Raw genomic sequence first — 21,477 nt, forward strand, 5'->3', positions numbered from 1 at the left:
GAAACGAAGGACTCGTTCACGTATGCAGATATCCTTAAAAACAGTTTTCTCTGCACTTTGGCCTTAAGTCTGCACGTAAACAGCATTTAAAGTAATTGGAAACTGAGTTGTTTCACTCAATAGCATGTATTGGGGCTAATCTAACCTTTGTCATTTAGACACTTGAGGTCAGTCGAGGAGTAACCCACACACTTTTGAAAAAGCACGCACGGAGATGTGGGCCGCAATGACTGAAATCATGTATTCGTCACTCCAGGTTCCCAGAGTTCATTCAGAGTTTGGAAAATCTGCTTTTTGCTTTTTTGCACCATCTGCATGGAGCTCACTTCAAAGCACTTTAAAAATGAATGCACTGGTTTCTTTTAGCCATTTTAAATCATTAGTTTTAAACGTTTTAACTTCTGATTGCACCTGTTTTATCTGACTTTGTGTTAACATTACTTTTTAATTGTTGTCTGTTTTTAATTGATCATCATTATTTTAAGGTTTTATCTTTTATTTGCTTGTCATGCATTTTAATGTTTCTTTTATATGCTCCACATCATAGTAAATGAGGAATTTGCTCTCAATGATTTTCGAGTCTAAATAAAGATAATTAATTAATTATTATAGAACAAACTCCGGTTGACTTTTCGAACACGATAAACAAAAAACAGGCAAACGTTCATAATACTTCGTAAAGCGAAACATAATAAACAGAACTCAAATATAATTCGAACAAATATTAAATCCGGCTCCAACAGCATGCACTCAGTGTTCTTTAATGGTGTGTGACAGAACGGATTGATTGCTCATTACAGCCACCTACTGGTCTGGTATGCTTATATGTTCGTTTTCAAATGTCTTTGCGTTGCTGTGTGGACAGAGAGATACACGGAAGCATATTGCATTCACATGACAAAAAAAGAATCTGCTCTGTTTTCCTGAATTAACGAGACACCTGGCGCCTCAGTTGCTCTCCGTGAGGATCAGTATTTTCAGAAATTGTCTGTCTCTTGAGTCACCATGGAGCGTGTGATCGACAGGGGGGATTGGTGCAGCACCAGCAGTAATGCGGGCGTTGTGCCGGACCGTCGTGGTAAAGAGGGAGTTTCAATTTACCAGTCAGTCTACGTTCCAACCCTCACATATAGCCACGAGCTGTGGGTCTTGAACAAAACAATAAGATCTGGGATACAAGCGGCTGAAATAAGTTTCCTTCAAAGGGTGTCTGGACTCAGCCTTAGAGAGACGGTCAGGAGCTCGGACATCAGGAGAGAGCTCGGAGTAGAGCCGCTGCTCCTTCGCGTTGAAAGGAGTCAGCTGATGTGGTTCGGGCATCTGATTAGGATGCCTCCCGGACGCCTCCCTTTAGAGGTGTTCCCGGCACATCCAACTGGGAGAAGGCCCCGTGGAAGACCCAGAACTCGGTGGAGGGATTATATATCCCGCCTGGTCTGGAATCCCCTCAGGATTTCCCAGGAGGAGCTGGAAAGTGTTGCTGGGGAGAGGGATGTCTGGGTCGAAACCCGACCTCGGATAAGCAGAAGAAAGTGGATAGATGGATGAGTCACCATGTAGCCAGTTTGAATGCATTCCATGAAGCCATACCTGCTCAGCTGATCCTGGAGAAATGCTGCACCATGCAGCAGATCAGAACGGACCTTACGTCTAAACCTGGAGGACCTGTGCCCAGATCTGATGCTATCATGAGTTCAGGTCTTCTTTAGTAGACTTACTGATCCTGGCAGATACCTGGTTGTACTTCAGACCTCACCTGTAATCATGTTGTCTCTACATTCAGCCTCTGACTTCCTCTCTGACGGTCTGACTCGTTCTCTCTCCTCAGGTTGGTGGAGCCTAAAGACGCAGAGACCGCAGGAGCCCTCATGACCTTCTTCTTAGCTCTGGGTTTGTCCATCGGAGCCGCCGTGTCCTTCCCTCTCAGATATCTGGTCTAGTCACACACACACACACACACACACACACACACACACACACACAAACACTCACCTCGCACCCCATAGACACTGTAGAGAACTTCCACACACACACCTGAAGGGGGAAATGGGATGAATGTGTCCCCCTCTCCTGTGCAGCCTCCTTGTTTTCCCATTCATCAGTCGGGTGCTGTGAGTACGAGCTGTGTGAGGAGGCAGCTCAGGATTTAATCGGGGCCGCAGAGACTCCAGGTGAGAGTCGGACCTGAGGAAGCGGCTCCTCTCTGCTCATAGGATTGGTTTGTTGGACCTTTAATGTCGATTTTGGTAGGATTATTTATGTTGAATTCGTACGTAGACGTATGTAGGAACCCTTACGTAGACTGAAATAGTTTCATATGCTGCAATTATTAAAACACCCGTTAGATAGAAGTACTTCATTTCAACCTTTGTGTTCGTTTGCTTTTTGATATTTGAGTTTTTTATTTGATTGATGACGGTTTCTTGAATCTACCTATAGTTAGACGTTTTGTATTTTTAATAAGATAGCTCGGTGTTACACGAGTAGAACAAACTGAAGCTTCTTTGTTTCAGCTGCAAATGACAAATTAACGACCCGTGTAAAAGGCACGGAGAGACGCATGGGTGGATTAGTGCACGGGGCCAACTAGGAGCAGGCAGCAGTCCAAGTGTTAGAGGGTTCAAAGGGACCATAAAAGACCACAAAGAGTTGCAGAACGGCTTCGAGGAGACAGATTTCAGGTTTGATGTTGTTGTTTTTTCGTCTGATTCCTTCATGTGTGCTCCCAGACACCCATGTAAGGCCAATTCCAGTTTGTCCTATCCTCCTGGTCCTGGTCATGGTCCTTGTTCAGCTGCAGCATCACTTCTGTTTTCACTGACGTGAAAGCTGCTGCTGCCCTCTGCTGGTCACACAGCTCTGTTGCTCCAGTGTTTCACTCAGTTAGCTGAAAAACCTCAAACATGACGGTGGAGCAGGGGTTATACCAGGAAGCGAGATCAGACACAAACTCTCTTTAATCTGTGACTGAAGCCCGACACATGACGACAAACAAGGACGGATGCACAGTTTGGTTCTTGCAGGATCAAAGTTTTGCATCACAGAAGCTTCCTGTGCTCAAAGTCCAGCGTTTCAGTCTAGAATCAGATGCTGGATACAACTTTACAGTCCCATTTCTTTGCACTGCTCATTTAACTTTAAATGATGCTTATAAATAATTTCAGAGTCCACTGATTAAAGAAAGATTTCTCCTCTCTTTACTTAAAGAACTTTCTCTGGCTGTGCATCCACTCACTGAGATTTAAGACTCAGGGTTACATTTCCTTGTTGCTTTTTTACAAGCAATAGGTAATATTTTACACATATATATATATACCTGTCTTTTTTTAAACAATATCATTGATTCATTCAAAATTGCATCATAGACTTTTATGAAACTAGAAAGTCTCCACTTTTGGACACATCCCAAAAGTTTCAGAGGGATTGGCGTCCCATCACAGCCGTCGTTGTTCCTTTTCGTGACAAAGAAACATCACATGATGCGACAAACTTCCTCTTTCTGTGAGCGCACAGAGCTCAAATAGGAAAGCCTGAGTTATCCTCACTGGAGCTCCGGGTGTTGTCGACCCGGCGTCCTTAAAGAGAGACTGGTAGCTGTTATTTTAAATATTATTTTAAAGATGTTTTATTTGATAGGACAGCTAGAGAGGGACGGAAATGTGTGAAGATAGGACCAAACCTGTCAGGACCAATAGAACTGTACATGGGGCGCCCACTAAACTCAAGCGGCAACCCCATTCTAAAAATATGAGTCCAATGCCTAAGTGTTAAAAACTTCAGTTCATCGAGGAGCCGCTTGAGGCTGGCTCCGGAAGTCACATACACATGAATGGGAAAAAGACGATCTTTACAGCAGAAATAAACATGTTTTACAGCCTGGTACAAAAAACGAGTGCAGGATGGATAGATCATTTCTCGATCGGCACACACTGTACGAGACATTGAGATTACAAGTCTTCCAATGAGAGGCACAGCTGACTTGATTGACAGGCGGGAACGCTGTAGCTGTTGGCGAGGAGGCTCAAAGCCCGCCTCTTTACCTCACAATCGCTCGACAGCAGCAATATGGCTCCCGCCGACGATTGGCCTCAAAACAGCGCTTCAGAAACAGATTGGTGGTGTCAGTGGTGAACAGTCTATGGCTAAACCCCACCCCAGAAGGCCGGGCTCGCTTCGTGGTATACCCCTCAGGTTACATAGGAAGAGCAACTTCTGAGTCCTGTCTGTCAGATGAGGATGTTATGTTCGATACAATGTCAAGTATTGCATGGATACCTTTTGCCACACCAACACCTTCACATGCAGACGAGTTAATGTACGACTTCAGGTGGATGTAAGTTGAGTTTTGTTTTAGCCCCGTGATCATAATCCCGATCTCTGCAGACTTAACATTTATTTTTATTCTCCAACGTGTCACCTTCAGACTTTAAGAAGTCGTTCTCGACTAGGTCAACGTCTTGGTGACTGCTGCTGCTTAAAATATAATAAGGACTGAGTCCCAGTGGAGGGAGCAACATTACCCGGATCATAACATTATTTTTCATGTATGGTTTGACCTATGCTGCATTCAATTATAGTGGGATTTTTTTTTATCCTTTTACTCTGTTGTTTGTAATGTAAACTGAACACATGCGAATGAGGTTCTACCAAGACAATATCTCCGTTAACTAGAAACAGCTGCTGCGTTGATGCCTTCAGATCCACCAGAGTCCATTCACAAAACACTCATTTCACCTTTAAAACATGGTGATGATTTACAGATCACAACCTTGATTGTGTTGTTGAGTGGTTGAGTTAAACGGTTGAATCAGCTCATGCTACATAATTGTGTCATGCACACTTTCACAGAAAAGTCCCCTGATGTGTGCAGCACTAGAGCCAAAACTCCTCCCTCTGAGGGGTTAAATGACTGTTTTTGTGAACAGAGTTTGGTGGCTTTGAGGAACACAATGTAACAGATGTTTCTGGGTTCTTATTCTGAAAAAAAGGTACCTGTAGGGATCCTTCCTGCAACACCAGAATAAAAATCTGGCAAAGAAGTTGTACTTGATGGTTAAAGTGCATTTTATAGTATTGAATTAAGCTCCAAATGCTGCTGCAAACAAATCAAAAACTGTAACTCTGGGTCAAAAAATACTGTAATTACTCTTTTTTTTATTTGCTTACAGAAAACAAACTACGGTACTGTTTATGATAAGTATTTAGTTTCCATGTTTAAATGTAGTACATGCTACATTTAAACTTTCTGCAGGAATTCTGCAGGAAACATGGTGCAATCACATTCTGCTTCATATTTCCTGCAGACCCTGAATGCAGCATGTTACAGTCATTTAACCCGGGGATTTATTCATCTCTACTTTCTGCTTCTGAACCGGTTGTGTAGAGAATGTAAAATTCACAGGCAGTGTACGGTTTATAGTCGCAGGAGTCATAGTGATAGTGTCATATTGAAGCCGCCTCCTGTAGTGATTGGTCTGTGCTTGTGTTGCTGATTGTCTTAGCAGCAGGACTTCATCCAACATGAGCAACATAAGCAGAGTCTTCAAAGGTCTCACAGTGTTTTCTCTGATACTTGATGTGCTGCTCAAAAACACAGTCTGGGATACAGTAAAGGGAAAAATGCCTGTGCATGTGCATCATGTATCTTTGTAGATGAACTGTCAATAAATAGTTGAGTATAACAGAAGTGTGTGTGTTTGTGTGTTTCCATGAAAGTATAAACTTTGAGTGAGTATCTGTCTCTTTAAATGTCAAGTCTGACTGATGTTGGAGGTTAAATACGACAAACATTTTCAGGACTGCACCAGCTGAACAATGCTGATTATGGTGGATTAATGTTGGGTGTCTAAATAACATTAACTAGGAGTTTGGTCTCAACCTGCTCGTTATGTAAAGTGTCATTAGATAACTTACATTGTCTGTCCTTCGTAAGTTTTGCGTTGACATGTTTTAACACTAAATAATAGAATAATAAATGTAAAGCGGAGGACACAGTGTCCATGATTTCCAAAAAGAATGTCAGGTTTTGATCCATCAGAACACAGGACAGTTTTCCTCTTCCCTCAGTCCATCTTAAACAGGCTCAGGTCCAGAGAAGTCTCCTGTGTTTCTGGATCATATTTATGTATGGTTTCCTCTCTGCATGGTTCAGTTTGAACCTGCATTTGTAGATGCAGCAACAAAATGTGTTCACAGACAATTGTTTGGTTGGAAGTGATCTTGAGCCCATGCAGTGACTTCCACTAGAGTCATGTCTGTTTTGAATGCAGTGCGGCCTGAATATCGTCCTTTAGATGATGGAATGCCCTTTTTTTAATTTACAGTTTCCCTCTGAGGAACATTGTTCTGAATCTGTCGAACTATTTGCTCTCGGAGTCTCTCACAGAGTGGTGAACCTCTTCCCATCTTTCCTTCTGAGAGACTCGGCCTCTCTGAGTGTCCTTTTTAAACCCAGTCATGTGACTAACCTGTTGATCATTAGTCATTAGTTGGGAGATGTTCCTCCAGAGGTTTTTTTAACATTACACAATGTTTTCAGTGTTTTGTTGTTCCCCTCCCAACTTTTTTTTTCTAGCATGTTGCTGGCATCAAATTTAAAATGAGTATATATTTTCCAAAAAACAATACACATTTCATATGTTATCTTGCTGTATTTTTTTTTAGAAAATATAGGGTTTCAATTATTTTTCAAACCATTAAGATCAGTTTTTATGGACACTACACAGCACCCCAACTTATGACTTAATCCTGGTAATATTTTAAGGTCATTTGCTAGCTATTTTTCTTTTGGAACACCGGTGCGCTTATCAATGTCACTTTTCGTTCATCGACCAATCAGAATCAAGAAGAGGCTGACACGTCAACTTAATCAACTGCCATGGCGGAGGCCCGTACGGAGGAGGACGTCACCACGCTGTTTTTTTTTCTGGAGGTACAATTTCAACTGATCAACTCTAGAGCTGCTGCTAATGCTCTGACACGATGTCTATCTAAAGTTTTACAGTTTCTTGTTATGACGCCGTTGAATGAAAATAATGAAGCATACAGAGCATTTTAAAACAAGACAAATGGTATCTACTTAGGGAAGCAGAAGTGCAACTTTCGTATCATAGCAAAAAAGAGCTCTGAAGTTGAAGTCAACGCCATAAACTTAAATACGTAGTAAGTTCTACTCAAGTTGAAGAAATAGGATAGATTTGTCATAGAATCAAGGATTTAATGGCAAAACAGTCAAAATAAGTTTAGTCAAATCTTTTAGAGGCTAGCCTGTGCGCGGGAATGTTTAGCTTTGTCCGCGCAGTTAGCTAATATAGCTCTCTACACGATGTTAATTATACTGTCCAAATACAACTAAAAACAAATGTTTATTCTAATGTATGAAAGGTAATCCTCTGGGATCTGGTTTAGAATGTGGCTTCTTTACCACTTGCCACATGGCGGCGATGATGACATACTAACCGGCCCCTTAATATGGCCCTAGTCTGCTGTCCAATCAACCTAACATTACTTAATAACTCAATGTGACTTAACAGGGTTTTAAGCTCTTAAATAATGATACCAACAACTGGTGCACCAGGGAACTTTTCCATATTTGTCTTCCTTGAAAATAATAAAGGGATGTAACATAAAGGTGGAAAATCAATGAACTGGAGGAAAAGATACCTCGAAACAGGACCCAAAAAATGTGTTTTAAAAGGTTTATTATCAAGCAGTGCTGTGTTCATGGACCAAAATTGTTTTTCTTCATCTTTTTGCAATTCAGAGTAAATCGTAGGAATCCATACCTTTTATTTTTGCAACCTAAAGTCATTAAATGTTTAATTATATTTACTAGACCATTAGCATCGTGGAAGATCTGTCTCCAGTTTTAGTTACTGACTGAGAAAGTGTCAAAGTGAGCCCCCCAAACTAGCATCTTCTGCTGTGGAAGGTTTCAAATAAGAGAACTGGATCAACTGAGAGGAAGAGACGAGCTTCTTCCTCTCCGGAGTGGTGTTGCGTGAGGTTTCCGTTACATTTCAGCGACTGTAAGAACCAGACATGTCACTCGGTTGGATTTATTTCTTGTATTATTTATTGAAAACCCAGCAGTCGTCAGTAATACCTGTTGTGCCCGTTCAGCCAGGCGGGGGAAGTAAGGAGATGTGGTAAACTAAACTAGCTGTCATTCTGTTGTCAAGAAAATTAAAGGCAAAAAGACAAAAGACAAAAAAAACACACACTCTGATATGCTACAGAATGACACCTTTGAACTGTTTTCTCTCTTTTTAAACACTTGTTTTTAAAAATGTTACACAGATGCAGAGAAAGAAAACTGGGAGGAAGAAGTGGGACAGCAGTTCAGAAGGAGACCAGAAAGAAAAGTGATAAAGACAGGTCTGTTTGTTTTCTCTGACAAGTGTTGCTCTGACTTATTTTGTGTAGTGAAAAGCCAACAATCATCCCTTCTTTCCTTTCCTCTCCTCTCCTCTCCTCTCCACTCTGTCGTGCTCTGCGTCTCTTTCTCCCTCTGTGCGTCTTCATCGTTTCTTTGGAGCTTGGGCTGTGCGAGGTGGGGTGACGGGCCGACCGGTGTTCATCCCTCCGTACTGGTATTTCGCTTTCTTCTCAGACGGCTTCAGGATCTAAAAACAGGCACAAAAATATTTACTCCTACCGCACGCTGAAGTACATTTAGAGCGACTCATACTCCTCTTTAAATCTAGCTTTATACTCTCACGCTGACACCTTGTTGATTTGTTTTGCTAAATTATATGATGATGTGAGGATGTCCTCACCTGGAAGGAGCACATCAGGGTTTCGTCCACGCTCATCATGCCTCCAGCGTTGTCAAACTCTCCGCAGTAGTTTGGAGCTGAGAACAGAGTCACCAGCTGCCGCTTGGCAAAGAACTCATAGCCATCTTCTACCACCTGGGGGCGCCACACACAAAGTTAAAGACTCCGCTTTCATACATAGAAGCATGCAGCAGAGAGAAAACAACAGAGATGGTAAAATAATAAAAGACATATTCAAAGATAAAAATAAAATAAAAACAATTCATTAAAATCAATAAAATAAGTAAGTGTAAAAAGCAAAATTAAAGTTAAAACTATCAGATAAAATACAGGAAATAAATATAAAACTAAATAAACAAATGTAGTTAAAACAATGATTATAATAATAATGCAGTCCACGGCTAAAAATAAATTACTCCAAATTAAAAGCCAGAATAAAAAAGGTAAATTTTAATTTTACTTTTAAACTGAAGACCCAGAGAGCTCGCGGTTTAATGTCCCCGAGCAGAGTTCCAGAATCAGTATCACTTTGTAAAGTACGGCTTTAAGGACAGATGTTAGATTTTAGGAGGCAAGGTGACGTATTTGTATCCAGGTTTAAAAAAGATATTTATTTTTGTTATTCAGACATGTTTCCAAAGTTTTAGGACTGCTTCAGCAGGTTTCATCAGCTGGTCCACTTTCCTAAAGTTCTTCTAAACTCAACCTGACTTTCGTTGGTGTCACAGCTGTGTGTTTTCGTGCTCAGGTGAAATCACTGATTGCTGATTTGGAGCGCTTGCCTGCAGAAGGTAGAACAGTGGAGAGCAGGGACTGCTGCTGGCTTTCAAACAGGGTTTTTTGTGTATCTGTTGATTTGTTAATTTAGTTTTTGGTGGATCTTTGCTTAGATATTTAATTCATGGTGTAGTTTAAGAATTAATCTCATGGTTTAGATTGTAGAAGCTGTTTTTTGTCAGAGAAGCCTTAAATTGGAGGGTAACAGAAGGATCTAACCTGAAACACCGGACCTCTCGCTCTGCAACACCTCTTCCTGTTTTCGTGCACACGTCTGTATGCCTTCTTGTTTTATAACTTTAAAATATTTACATACTGTTTTATTTATTAACAGAGTTTTTTTGCACTGATCCGGTTTCGCTGCACTTGTTGCAATGACTCTCTTTCTCTCTCTAACCCCAGGTAGAGAGGAGGAGCTGAGGCACAGTGTTAGCCTTCAGGCAAACTGAACCCTGAATATTCAAAATGATGCAAAACTCAAAACAGATGAGTTATAAAAAAGAAATCCACACCCTGCAGAGTGTTTACGAACAACTAGATGAGCCATTAAGACCAAACGGTTATTTGTGCCTCAGTGTGAACATGTTATGCATCTTAATACAGTGTTTAAAGGGGATTCCTCTGAATCAGCCTCTTATCTCCTCACAGGAGGAGGGGACACCTTCCTTTGTTTTATCTCTATATCTGCAGTGTTCAGTGGTTTTAGATTTAAACCAGCCCCACAAGGACGAGAGGGAAGTATTGAAAGCTTTCTGAGCAACATGAGTTTCATACAGTTAGATTCAGAAGCTTTATTTGAATACAGGGACAAATATTCAACACTCTCTGATAGGGCCACATGGTTAGATGTGTTGAATGTAGCAAAACAAGTGGGAAACAAAGGGACTTTTAAAAATAAGAACTCAAAGCTGTTCGTGACAAAGTGAAGCAGGGCTGCGTGACTCAGTGTGTCCGTACCTGGTGAGCCCTGCAGATCAGGTCCAGGTCGTGCCGGTTGAGGAACTTGCTGACCACATCAGCCCCGAATGTGAAGGAGACGCCACGGTCGTTTTCCCCCCAGCCCTGCACGTCTTTGTCCGGGTCCGACCACAGCAGATCACACAGGAGGCCTGGAGGGACAAACACACACACACATTAGAAAGACCATTCTCACCGCTTCACGCCGTCTGAGAGGAAACCCAGACCTGATTCATCTCCATGTTTGACCCCGAGCTGAGCCGCAGAGGGGAGTTCAGTTTTCTGCTCACTTTACATAACGCCATGTTTTAAAACACAGCCTGCCCGTGTAAACACACACATTCTTCACAGCCACACACTCAGAGTCTCCATGAAAGACCATAAGAGGATCTGAGAGACAGCTGCTGCCAGTGTCTGAACACTGCCTGCCTTATAAGGACAAGAACCACAAGGACCTGACTCCAGGGGTCAAAACTCCCACATATGCATGATCATGTCTACCAAACATTTCTTCAAGAGAGGTAAACCTTTAATGAGACGATACTTTATGATGAAGATTAAATCATTGGATTCATCTTTTAACCGCCTCACTGTCGTATGAACACATCTGTCCTCCCTCAGAGTGCGTGCTGCTCTCTGTTGATATTTAGAGGAGCAGGAGATGTTCGTGGAGGAGGTGGAGAGGTTGGAGGAGTCGGCTCTAAGTTAAGAAAGTCGACTTTACTTCGAGGGCTAAAAGTAGAAGCAGACCTGCGTCACTCTGAGAACTCTTGGCCCGTTACGGTCGATTTCCTGCCCCGAGAAGTTTGATGAAAACAGGCCTGGATCTGTTTTGATCCCCACACTGTTCACTTGTGTAACCTGACAGGACAGGAGCTGTTTGATCACTCAGCGAGGTAGAGGGTGTAACCTGCATCAAGATTTTATCTCTGGATTACTTTCATGTCAAACTTTTAGTCTGTAGAGCGAGAAAAAGTGTTGACTCAGAGCACAAACTGGCATCTTAAATCTGCGTCTGTTTTCAAACAAAAGTCCAAAACTCAAATTCCCTTTCTTGGTGTCATAAATGAAGAAGACGAGCAGCAAATCCTTTAGATTAAACATCTTAAAGCAGGGATTTTTGTCATGAAAAAGGAGTGACATATTTACAGAAGAGCTTGTGATTCATCCTTTAGTTAAATTCTTGCAGCAGCTCTGGTCTCAGTCATTTTTCTTCCTGTTATCATCCAGTGTTTGTCGTGCTGAGAGGTTTGGTCTTTATTCCTTTAAAAGTATTCGAGCAGCAGTCATGACAAACTCGGAGGCGGTGTGGGTTGTTTTTAGCTGGCAGACTTGGACTTCTCCTCCGCTGATGCATGAATTAAGTGCTCAAGTTGAACTCGCTGCAGAGCTTTTCTTTTCGCAGAGTGCCTCTCTGGCAGGGCCCGGTGACTCACGCCATCTCAGCACCGACTGAAATCCTGTCATCTGCTGTTAGTTTGTTTTCTGAGGTGCTCCTGAGGTCACTCTTTGTACTCCCAGTGGTGTTTACACGAGCAGCAACGACTAATCAATACACTTGTTAGACAATCAAGACAGTGTTTGAAATTCTGATTAAGGGCCTGTCTCCATATGCTTAGGGTAGGCCTGGAAGTTTAAGCCTGCACCCTATGGACTGAGGTTACAGTCCTCATCACAGCGGTCTCCCAGCTACAATCCTGCGCTGCATGTCCCCACATTTCCTCTCTCTCTCTTCAGCTGTCTCATTTATTAACCTTTTTTTTCTGGTATCGTTGACTTTATTAGATAAGGGCCTGTGTCCACTAACAGCAGGTTTTTCTTCACTCTGACGCTGACCCCCAATTTATACAGGATGCGAAGCGTCACCTTACTGCAGAGCCACGCACTGTGCAGCCGATACATTCCCCTTCTCGTCAGTGCTCATGTTCACACAGGGCGCGCTGCAGCGTGCCTCAGCTGCGTCTCGGGAGTGTGCCCCCGCGCCGGGCCGCTCTGCCAGAGATACGCTTCAAGTCTATTTTTATGGATGTAAGCTACAAACAGACACAGATCAGTTATCCAGGTCAACTACAACAGGACTTTAAGATGATCACTGTGTCAGAAGGTAACAGGACTTTAAGATGATCACTGTGTCAGAAGGCAACAGGACTTTAAGATGATCACTGTGTCAGAAGGCAACAGGACTTTAAGATGATCACTGTGTCAGAAGGTAACAGGACTTTAAGATGATCAGCTGGCGCTACACTCTAAACACGCATCCTGTGGAGCAGGGCACAAGCCGTTGGACGGAGCAAACGCGCTGCACAGCCGTAACGCAACGCAGCGCATCCTGAATAAATTGGGGGTTACTGTTGCAAACCGGATGTCATTCAGCGTTTCCAGAGCTCAGAGTCTGCAGATTTTTGTCTCAGCGCTCTCAGTTGAGAACAGTTCAACTTTAGGAACACCGATGCGCTCATCTATGTCACTTCCTGATCACCGACCAAACAGAATCCAGGAGGGGCGGGACTTCTGATATCAACTTTTTAACAACAATGGCGGAAGAGAAAAGTTATCACACTCGTTTTTCAAGCAACAATGTCCAACTTTAGAGCTGCTGCAGATGCTCTGACAGTGCTCTGAAGATGTGGATGTTGGCGGTGTCAGTGGACACGGGCCCTAAGTCTTCATGTTTCATATTTACTTGTGTTCAATGGAAAAACATTATCAACAGAATCAGACCTGGATCTGTATCCTCAAACAAAAACAAGTGTGGTTTCTGCTCTGTACAAACATCTACTATTGATGTTGAAAGTTGATATCAGCAGCGCCGCCCCTTCTTGATTTTGATTGGTCAGTGATGAGGAAGTGATATTAACAGGCATGGCAGTGTTCCCAAAGTTGAACAGCTTCTAGCTGAGAGCTGTGAGCAAATCTGAGCTCTGAGCTTTGGGTTTTATGCTGCCAGGGCAGAAACGCTGTTAGTGGACACAGGCCCTGATTGAGAGCAAAATAAAAATGTACTTCTCATGCTTTCATTTTTGGTTTCCAGTTTTTTTTTTTATCAGCTTACGTTTTTTATTTATGTCATAAAATAAGTACTTCAAAATTACAATGTCTCCACAGACTACAGGGATGATGAAAAACAACCACCTGGCCCTCTGTGTGCGTTCGTGCTTGTGCATGTGCGTGTGTGCGTGCGTTGACCTACCTGTGTCGGGCACGTCTGTGGGTCTCATGATGCGTCTGATCTGCTCCATAGACTGCAGGTCAGGAGAGAGACCTGCAGATGACACGGGGACACATCAGTCTGTAAATCTCTTTATAAATCTGCGTCTCTGAGGGATTTAACCTGCATGCGCCGAGCACTCACTCTGACCCATTTTCTTTACATCAGATTATCAAATCACTGAGGTCACTACGTTACATTTGGGCGTCCTTCATGCTTAAAAAACAATCAGGACAAATGCTGCCTTGATGTAGTCGACATGCGTACCTCCGTGACAGCAGAAGATCTTCTCGTCCACGATGGCAGCGATGGGCAGGCAGTTAAAGCAGTCGGTGAACGTCTTCCACAACTTGATGTTGAATCTGCGTTTACCTGCAGGATCAACAACACAGAGAATTCAGCACCATGTAGGGCGGTCTGAAACAGTTTAATAGGCTCACATGTTGAGAGGAGCATGTTTGGATTGAGTGCAGATCGACTTGTTCAAGGTTCTACTCTGTAAAGTTTCCTATTTTATAGACTTTGTGATTGATTCTACATTAAAAACCACAACTACAGGATTAATTCTTTATCTTTTACTGATTTTAAGACTGGTTTTGTTACTCTAGGAGTTCTAATTCTGCAATATTTTGAATAAAAATGCTAAAATAAGTGAAGAATCAAAATGAGAATAAACTCTGGACTTGTACTTCTTTATCTCTTTTCTTTATGTCCACTCAAAGCTCTTTTTCACCACTCGTCACATTCACACATTCACTCACAATGGTAAAGGCTGCTATAGTAAGGAACCATTAGTGTTGGCTAATCTCATTCGTACACATTCACACACTGATGAACAAAGAGGGTGCAATTTGGGGTTCAGTGTCTTGCTCAAGGACACGTCTGCATGTGGCTGCAGGAGCTGGGATCGAACCGCCAACCCTCTGATGGACAGACGACTGACTCTACCCAACTGAAGTCCAAAAAGGTCCATCCTAGTTTTGAAGAATCAAAAGTGACATCTTCCTCTATCAGAAGAGTTTACAAAAATAGTAGACGTTTAAAAAGGTTGCTTCAGAAGCTGACTTCAGCAAGAAGCTAGGAACCAGACTGCAACTCCTGCAACATAATATTTAGCCCAATCAAAGAACACTACCAGTCAAAAGTTTGGAAACACCTTCTCATTCAAAGGTTTGTATTTATTGTAATGATTGTAAACACTGTAGATTAATACTGAAGACATCAAAACTATGAAAGAACATATATGGAATTATTGAATGAACAAAAAAGTGTTAAACAAAGCAGAATATGTTTTATATTTTAGATTCTGTAAAGTAGACCCCTTTTTCCTTCATGACAGCTTTGCACACTCTTGGTATTCTCTCAGTCTGCTTCATGAAGTGGTCTCCTGGAATGGTTTCTAATGAACATGAGCCTTGTCAAGAGTTCATTTGTAGAATGACTTGCCTTCTTAATGTGTTTGAGACCATCAGTTGTGTTGTTCAGAGGTAGGGTTAGTACACAATGGATAGACCTATTTGACTACTGTTGTAATCCAGATTATGGCAAAACCAGATTATTTCATAGTTTTGATGTCTTCAGTATTAATCTACAATGTTGAAAATAATTAAAATAAATAAAAAACATTGAATGACAAGGTGTTTCCAAACCTTGACTGGTAGTGTGCATCCGATTGAGTAGAAACAGACATTTCTCACTTCAAAGTCAGCATAATCCATTGACAAAAAAAAGGATGCATGATGTCTAAAGGTCCGATAAATTATCAGCTGATGAAGGGATTATTTTGTTATTATTTGTTATTCTGAAAATACAATTTTATTTAATAAAAACAACTGAAAATAGTTGCTTTCATTCACTTATTAACAAGCATTCACTTTCCGATACAGTAGGAGGCAGAGAAGAAGAAAAACTAATGAGAGTAAAGATGGCGTCAATGGTGTGGATGTTTTCAATGTTTCAGAGTAGAACCATAGACTGTATAAAATATGGACGTAGTATCCTTGACGTGACCCATCTGTTCCTGATTGTGTTTTGAAGCAAATCGACGGCAGCAGCCATATTGGAAATGCTGAACTCAACCAGGCAGAGTGTGAGGTATTGTGAGCCTCCTAGCCAATAGCTGTGTTCCCGACCGGGAGTCACGTCAGTCATATCCTTATTTGGTCCAAAACTGGTAATCTTAATATCTTCTGAACCGTCACGTTAGAAATAAATTCACCCCCCGTACTGTGTGTGCCATTAGAGAAATTAGCTTCGTAGGGCCAAGCCGTTTTTTGAACCAGGCTGTAAACATGTTTATTAATGCTGCAAAGATCGTCTTTTTCCCATTCATGTTTATGTGGTTTCCGGTGTTTCTGCAGCCAGCCTCAAGCGGATTCTCGATGTATTGCAGTTTATAACACTTCTGCATAGGCTTCATCGTTTGAGGCCAGAGGTTGCCGCTTGAGTAGAACACAACTGCAGCTGGCAAAACATGCTACAAGTATTCTAAGAGGAGGAGAAGAGGTCCTCAAGAATCTTTAAAGTCATCGGATAATTGTCATCGCAACTAACACGAAGCAGCATTAGTCGCAGCTAGCATTAGCATCCAACGGTGATCGCTCTACAGGGATTTGACATTTGAGAACTGCAGAACTTTACCAGAGAATACGGCACCTATGACCCAAAGATTTTCATGGCTAATGGTGTATTTGGAATCTAGGTGTAGTCTCCTGAGTGACAGATACTTCCCAGTCCCTACCTGCCCTGTATGGTGTAATCTCTGCACACATTCACAGTCTGATCCACAACAATGTCATGGACAGAAGGAGACATTATTGTGTGTACAGGAGTGTCACTGCAGCCACTGTTCCCATCACGTTTGCATTGGGAACTGAAAATAGGACTCAAGTGTCACAAGACGAGAGTGGGGAAACTCACACTCGTCGTAGAAGCCGTAGATGCGGTTGATGGAGGCACACTCGTGGTTGCCCCTGAGCAGGAAGAAGTTCTCGGGGTATTTGATCTTGTAGGCCAGCAGAAGGCAGATGGTCTCAAGAGACTGCTTCCCTCTGTCCACGTAGTCGCCGAGGAACAGGTAGTTGGCCTCTGGAGGGAAGCCGCCGTACTCGAAGAGCCGCAGCAGGTCTGTGTACTGTCCGTGGATATCACCTGGGATTGACAGAGGTGGTGGGAGTCAGAGTTTTGAAAACATAACACAGGAGAGGAACAGATACAAACATGGGAGGGTGCTCACCACAGATTTTGAGAGGAGCCTCCAGCTCCAGAAGGATGGGCTGACTGAGGAAGATCTCCCGGGACTTGATGCAGAGGCCGCGAACCTCGGCCTCTGTCATCTGGACGATCTTCCCTGGACGACATCCTCGCACTGGAAGAGAAAGAAGAAGAGGAGAGAAAGGAGTGGGATTAGCAGTTATCCAGACTCTCAGGCAGAAGCTGTGAGTGTAGTCAGTCCCTAAACCTTTCTCAGATATGACTCATATGGATGTCATGTAACTGTACACATCCTCTCCCACAGGGTGACTCTTAAAGAAAAATCGAGCAACGTAGAGGAGGCAAGTTCTTACAGGATTTTTCTAGGAGTCACTTCTCTTCAACGTCTCCAAAGCACATACATCATCCACGAAAAGGTGTGATACAGGAAGCAGGGTTTGGTCACACGGCATTTCAGCATCATTTGGCTTCAAGGCAACAGCTGTTCCAGAAAAGATCCCCTGATTTATCACTCTATAATTTACGATAACTAAGTTTTATCTTCAGCATCGCATCTTATTAAACTAACTTCATGTGTAAGGGCCTGTTTCCACTGACTCTCAAATGAAATCAATGCATTTCAGTGTTTTCAGTGCTCAGTTTCTGAAGCTCAAAAACACCTGTAGCTGATTTTGGTGCTACCCCTCGGAACGCTCTCAAATGATGAACGATAACTGTACGTTTCATCTTCAACATCACATCTTATTAAACTAACTTCATGTGTGAGGGCCTGTCTTCACCAGTAGCATTTCTTTTTTTTAACAAAAGCATTCAGTGTTGTCAGTGCTCAGTTCCTGAAGTCCAAAAACACCCTTAAGCTGACTCGGTGCTACGCTCACAGCACTAAAAGTTAAAAATCGTCAACTTTTGGAGCTCTGCCACACTTCTCCATCACCGACCAATCAAAACTAAGAAGGGGCGGGGCTTCTGAAATCAGCCTTCTTGATAGCATTGGCAGGGATCTACAGAAGGAGTAGAAACTAACCACACTCGATACATAAGGTTCAATTTCAATGCTAGAGCTGCGGCTAATGCTACGACATGACTTCTATCAGCTGTTTTTTACGTCATCTTTGTAAAATGTCCTTTAATAAAAGCAAAGATGAAGCATACAGAGTGTTTTAAAAACAGACCTCATTGTCAGTACTGAGGGAAGGGAACCTGACATCAGTAATTGAGTGAGAAGTGGCCTGAAATTGAAGTCGTGGGTGCTGCCAGGTCAAACACAGCTGTGAGTGGACACAGGCCCTAACACAAGAAGCAGGGTTTAACTGCAGACCTGTGTGGGCAGACTTTAAGCTGCCTCAGTAGGACTCCTAGACGTCCCTCTCTAATATAACTCTGATACTTCAAGTGTGATATGAGAGGCAGGGTGTCTTCATTAGATGGAGGATGGAAATAGCCTCTCCCTTTAAGTTTTCCAGTCTCAAGCTGTTTAAGTTAGACTTCCTGTTTTTATTCATCTATCATTGTGAGATGTGGCTCAGCTGATCATCAAATTGAAGTGTAATACAGGAGGAAGGGTTTCGTCAGCAGACAGGGGAAGGAAATAAAACGCTTGATGTTGTTGGGATTGTTTTTTTTAAAGCACTTCCTGTTGTGTAACAGAGGAAAAGAGGAGGGGGGAACGGGGTCACCACGGCCAAATGACACGGGGCCGTAGATCAAAGTGGATGTGTCGGCATCCTTCTATTTATGGAACGATGGGATGCCCAAATTATCCTGCGAATGTGAGGTGTGCTGCGATTAAAGTCACAGCAGTGATATATGATCTATGAAGAAACCAGGGATGAACTTTCGTTCAATGTTTTATACTTTTAAAATGTTCACACATCATCATCTGCTTAATATTTATGACATGAAGCCAAGAGGCCGCTGTAAATGTTAGAACTGGTCTGTTTTTATCTGACTTATCCATTTTTGTTTGCCTGCTTCTTCAATCACTTCAATAAAGAGTTACCTTACCTTACTGGCATCTTGTTTTGATCAAGATAAGCTCACCAACACGGTCTGATTTAAAGGCACAGTAAGGAGTTTTTAACTTATTTTGAATTACTGTTGCTCTTCTTTTTTTTTTTTAAAGATCTGTATTTGTGAATTTTTACACATTACATATAAAAGATCAATGTAAACAATTAAAGTAAGTAATGCTCTTTATAAAGAAACACAATAAGTGAATGGATGAAAAAGCAACCAATAATAATACATTATAATCATTTAAAATAAAAGATAAATAAATAAAAAGGAAACAAATTACAGTAAAACTACAATAAGATAAATAGGTTAGTATTTAAAAGATAAATACGTGGAAGAAAAAAAAGAAGAAATAGGAATAACAATAAATAAAATAAATATATATATATCAAAAACAAACAAATAAATAAATAAATAGTAAAAATTATTATTATTATTATAATACCAAAAACAAACTGAGAAATAAAATTTAAATAAAACACCACATGTGAATATCTACAACGAGAACTTGTTGCTCTTCATGAACTTCAGTAAACTGAGATTACCAGCGACAGGAGAGGTTATTTCTTTGTACTGAATTTTTTAAGCTAACTAACGTTAATAAATCAGAGCTTAAAATTTTAACCGTTTACGGTCCAGTTTGAACTTGACATAGCTACAAAACAATATGAATTGTCACTCTGCATCCTGATAATAAAAGTTATCTTGAACAAAGAAAAGTAGTCTTAAAAAGAAGAACTGTATTCATTAATTTGCTTCACAACAAATGAGACTTATCTTTACCACAGAGGGAGGTACCAGTTTAATCCAGAGGGGGCACCAGAATCAACACAACATGAAAACTCCCTACTGTGCCTTTAAGAGTCTTTAATGTGACAATGTGCTGTGTTTATCTGCACGTGTGTAAATACTAAATATCCATCAGGTTCTCCAGGAAAAAATTGTCAAATTATGACAGCAGAAAAACCCCTCATGAAGAAACACCTGTGCAGTAAAGTTTATAATGAGCTGCTTCAGACTGTCTGAAATATTAAGTGAAAGTAAGCTGAAGCCATAAATCTGCTCTGAAAGGTTTTTCCTCTTTAAGCTTGAGTTAAACGTTTTGCCGAGTGGTCACATTGAGAACTTTTTAACTTTGCAGTATTTATGAACCACATTCCTGCTCGTCAGGCGTTTCCACACAACAGTACAGATACTGTCAGACCTCCTGTACAGCTGATTCATGCAAACCAGCAGTGACAACAACCCCACGAATCTGCTTCAGGGATTGTGTTTTTAACTTTCCCTGCAGTCGTTCCATGTTCTGGCCCTGCCCTACATTCTCATATGAACAGCAGCGTCACAGACACCACAGAAGTGGGCCAGCGCTGACTCAGACTGCTTCTGTCAGACGACACCACGCAGTGACATGATGGGAATCCTAGCAGGCGTCAAACGCTGTCTCTATAGGACTCTTCAGCCAGTCCAAAATGCTGCAGCTCCAGGACTGACCAGAACTAGGAAGAGAGAGCACATCCCTCCTGTGTTAGCTTCTCTACACTGGCTCCCAATAAAATCCTTCTTCTGACCCACAAAGATCTTAATGATCAGACACCTTTATATCTTAAAGAGCTCATAGTGCCATGTTACCCCTCTAGAACACTACGCTCCCAACATGCAGGCCTGCTCATCGTACCTACAGTCTCTAAAAGTAGTATGGGAGGCAGAGCCTTCAGTTATCAGGCCCCTCTCCTTTGGAATCATCTACCAGTCAGGGTCCAGGAGGCAGACACCCTCTCTACTTTTAAGAGGAGGCTTCAAACTTTCCTTTTTGATAAAGCTTATAGTTAGAGCGGGATCAGGCTTGGACCAGCTCTTAGTTATGCTGCTATAGGCTAAGACTGACACGACACATGAAATCCTATCTTTCCCTCTCTCTCTTCCTGTCACTTCCTTTAAGTCTTCCTGTCCCATTAAAGTCACAAACTATAGACCTTACTGGAGTCCCTGAGCTCCCTTGTCTCGTAGGTTCCTGCTGCTGTGGACGTGCCAGACTCCAGCTGCTACAACTACTACTATCCATCTCACCACTATCATCTCTCTCTCTTCATCTCCCTCTATCCCTCTCTCCAACACGGTCTCAGCAGATGTGTGTCTAACATGAGTCTGGTCCTGCTGGAGGTTTCTGCCTGTTAAAGGAAGTTTGTCCTTGCTGCTGCTGCCTTATTTGATTGATTGATTGATTGGAACGCCACTTAATTAGCAAATCAAACGTGACGAGGGTGGAGCAGTGTGTGTTTCAGGTGAGTCCCATCTGTAGCTCTGAGAGCATTAACATCCAGCTTTAAAAGGACAGCTGGAGAGTGTGTGTGTGTGTGTGTGTTTGTGTGTGTGCAACATGAGCCTGCTGTTTCTGCCCAGAGACCTTTGGCGATAAACACTTGCTCCTGTCTTGTCCACAGCTGCCAAACACAACCTGTGATCACACACCTGCTACTATTTTTAGACCACGCAAAGGTAAGGCTTCACAGGTTCAAATAAACACGAGACTAT

At 42.1% G+C, this 21,477-nt stretch overlaps 2 protein-coding genes and 1 long non-coding RNA gene across 4 annotated transcripts in view; 2 read left to right on the forward strand and 1 right to left on the reverse strand.

Annotated features, from left to right (window-relative positions):
• Nucleotides 1–5,686, forward strand: part of LOC117807190 (equilibrative nucleoside transporter 2-like) — a 33,242-nt gene extending 27,556 nt beyond the window's left edge. For both annotated transcript variants that reach the window (XM_034676296.1, XM_034676297.1), the window contains one exon: nucleotides 1,829–5,686. In XM_034676296.1, coding sequence (XP_034532187.1) covers nucleotides 1,829–1,940 — 112 coding nt within the window. In that variant the 3' untranslated portion in view covers nucleotides 1,941–5,686. The remainder of the gene's footprint in view (nucleotides 1–1,828) is intronic.
• Nucleotides 5,687–8,056: 2,370 nt separating this feature from the next.
• The window catches only part of LOC117807391 (serine/threonine-protein phosphatase PP1-beta catalytic subunit), a 35,964-nt gene continuing 22,543 nt past the window's right edge, over nucleotides 8,057–21,477 (reverse strand). The window contains exons 2-8 of the mRNA XM_034676668.1: nucleotides 16,955–17,086; nucleotides 16,639–16,869; nucleotides 13,987–14,091; nucleotides 13,702–13,773; nucleotides 10,512–10,663; nucleotides 8,778–8,912; nucleotides 8,057–8,624 (exon numbers count right to left, since the gene is read on the reverse strand). Coding sequence (XP_034532559.1) covers nucleotides 8,520–8,624; nucleotides 8,778–8,912; nucleotides 10,512–10,663; nucleotides 13,702–13,773; nucleotides 13,987–14,091; nucleotides 16,639–16,869; nucleotides 16,955–17,086 — 932 coding nt within the window. The 3' untranslated portion in view covers nucleotides 8,057–8,519. The remainder of the gene's footprint in view (nucleotides 8,625–8,777; nucleotides 8,913–10,511; nucleotides 10,664–13,701; nucleotides 13,774–13,986; nucleotides 14,092–16,638; nucleotides 16,870–16,954; nucleotides 17,087–21,477) is intronic.
• Nucleotides 9,568–11,464, forward strand: LOC117807393. Its single transcript, XR_004629958.1, has 2 exons — nucleotides 9,568–9,826; nucleotides 9,957–11,464. It is a non-coding gene; the product is annotated as an uncharacterized LOC117807393 (long non-coding RNA).

Source organism: Notolabrus celidotus, chromosome 23, assembly GCF_009762535.1.
Source record: "Notolabrus celidotus isolate fNotCel1 chromosome 23, fNotCel1.pri, whole genome shotgun sequence".
NCBI classification, from domain to species: domain Eukaryota; kingdom Metazoa; phylum Chordata; class Actinopteri; order Labriformes; family Labridae; genus Notolabrus; species Notolabrus celidotus.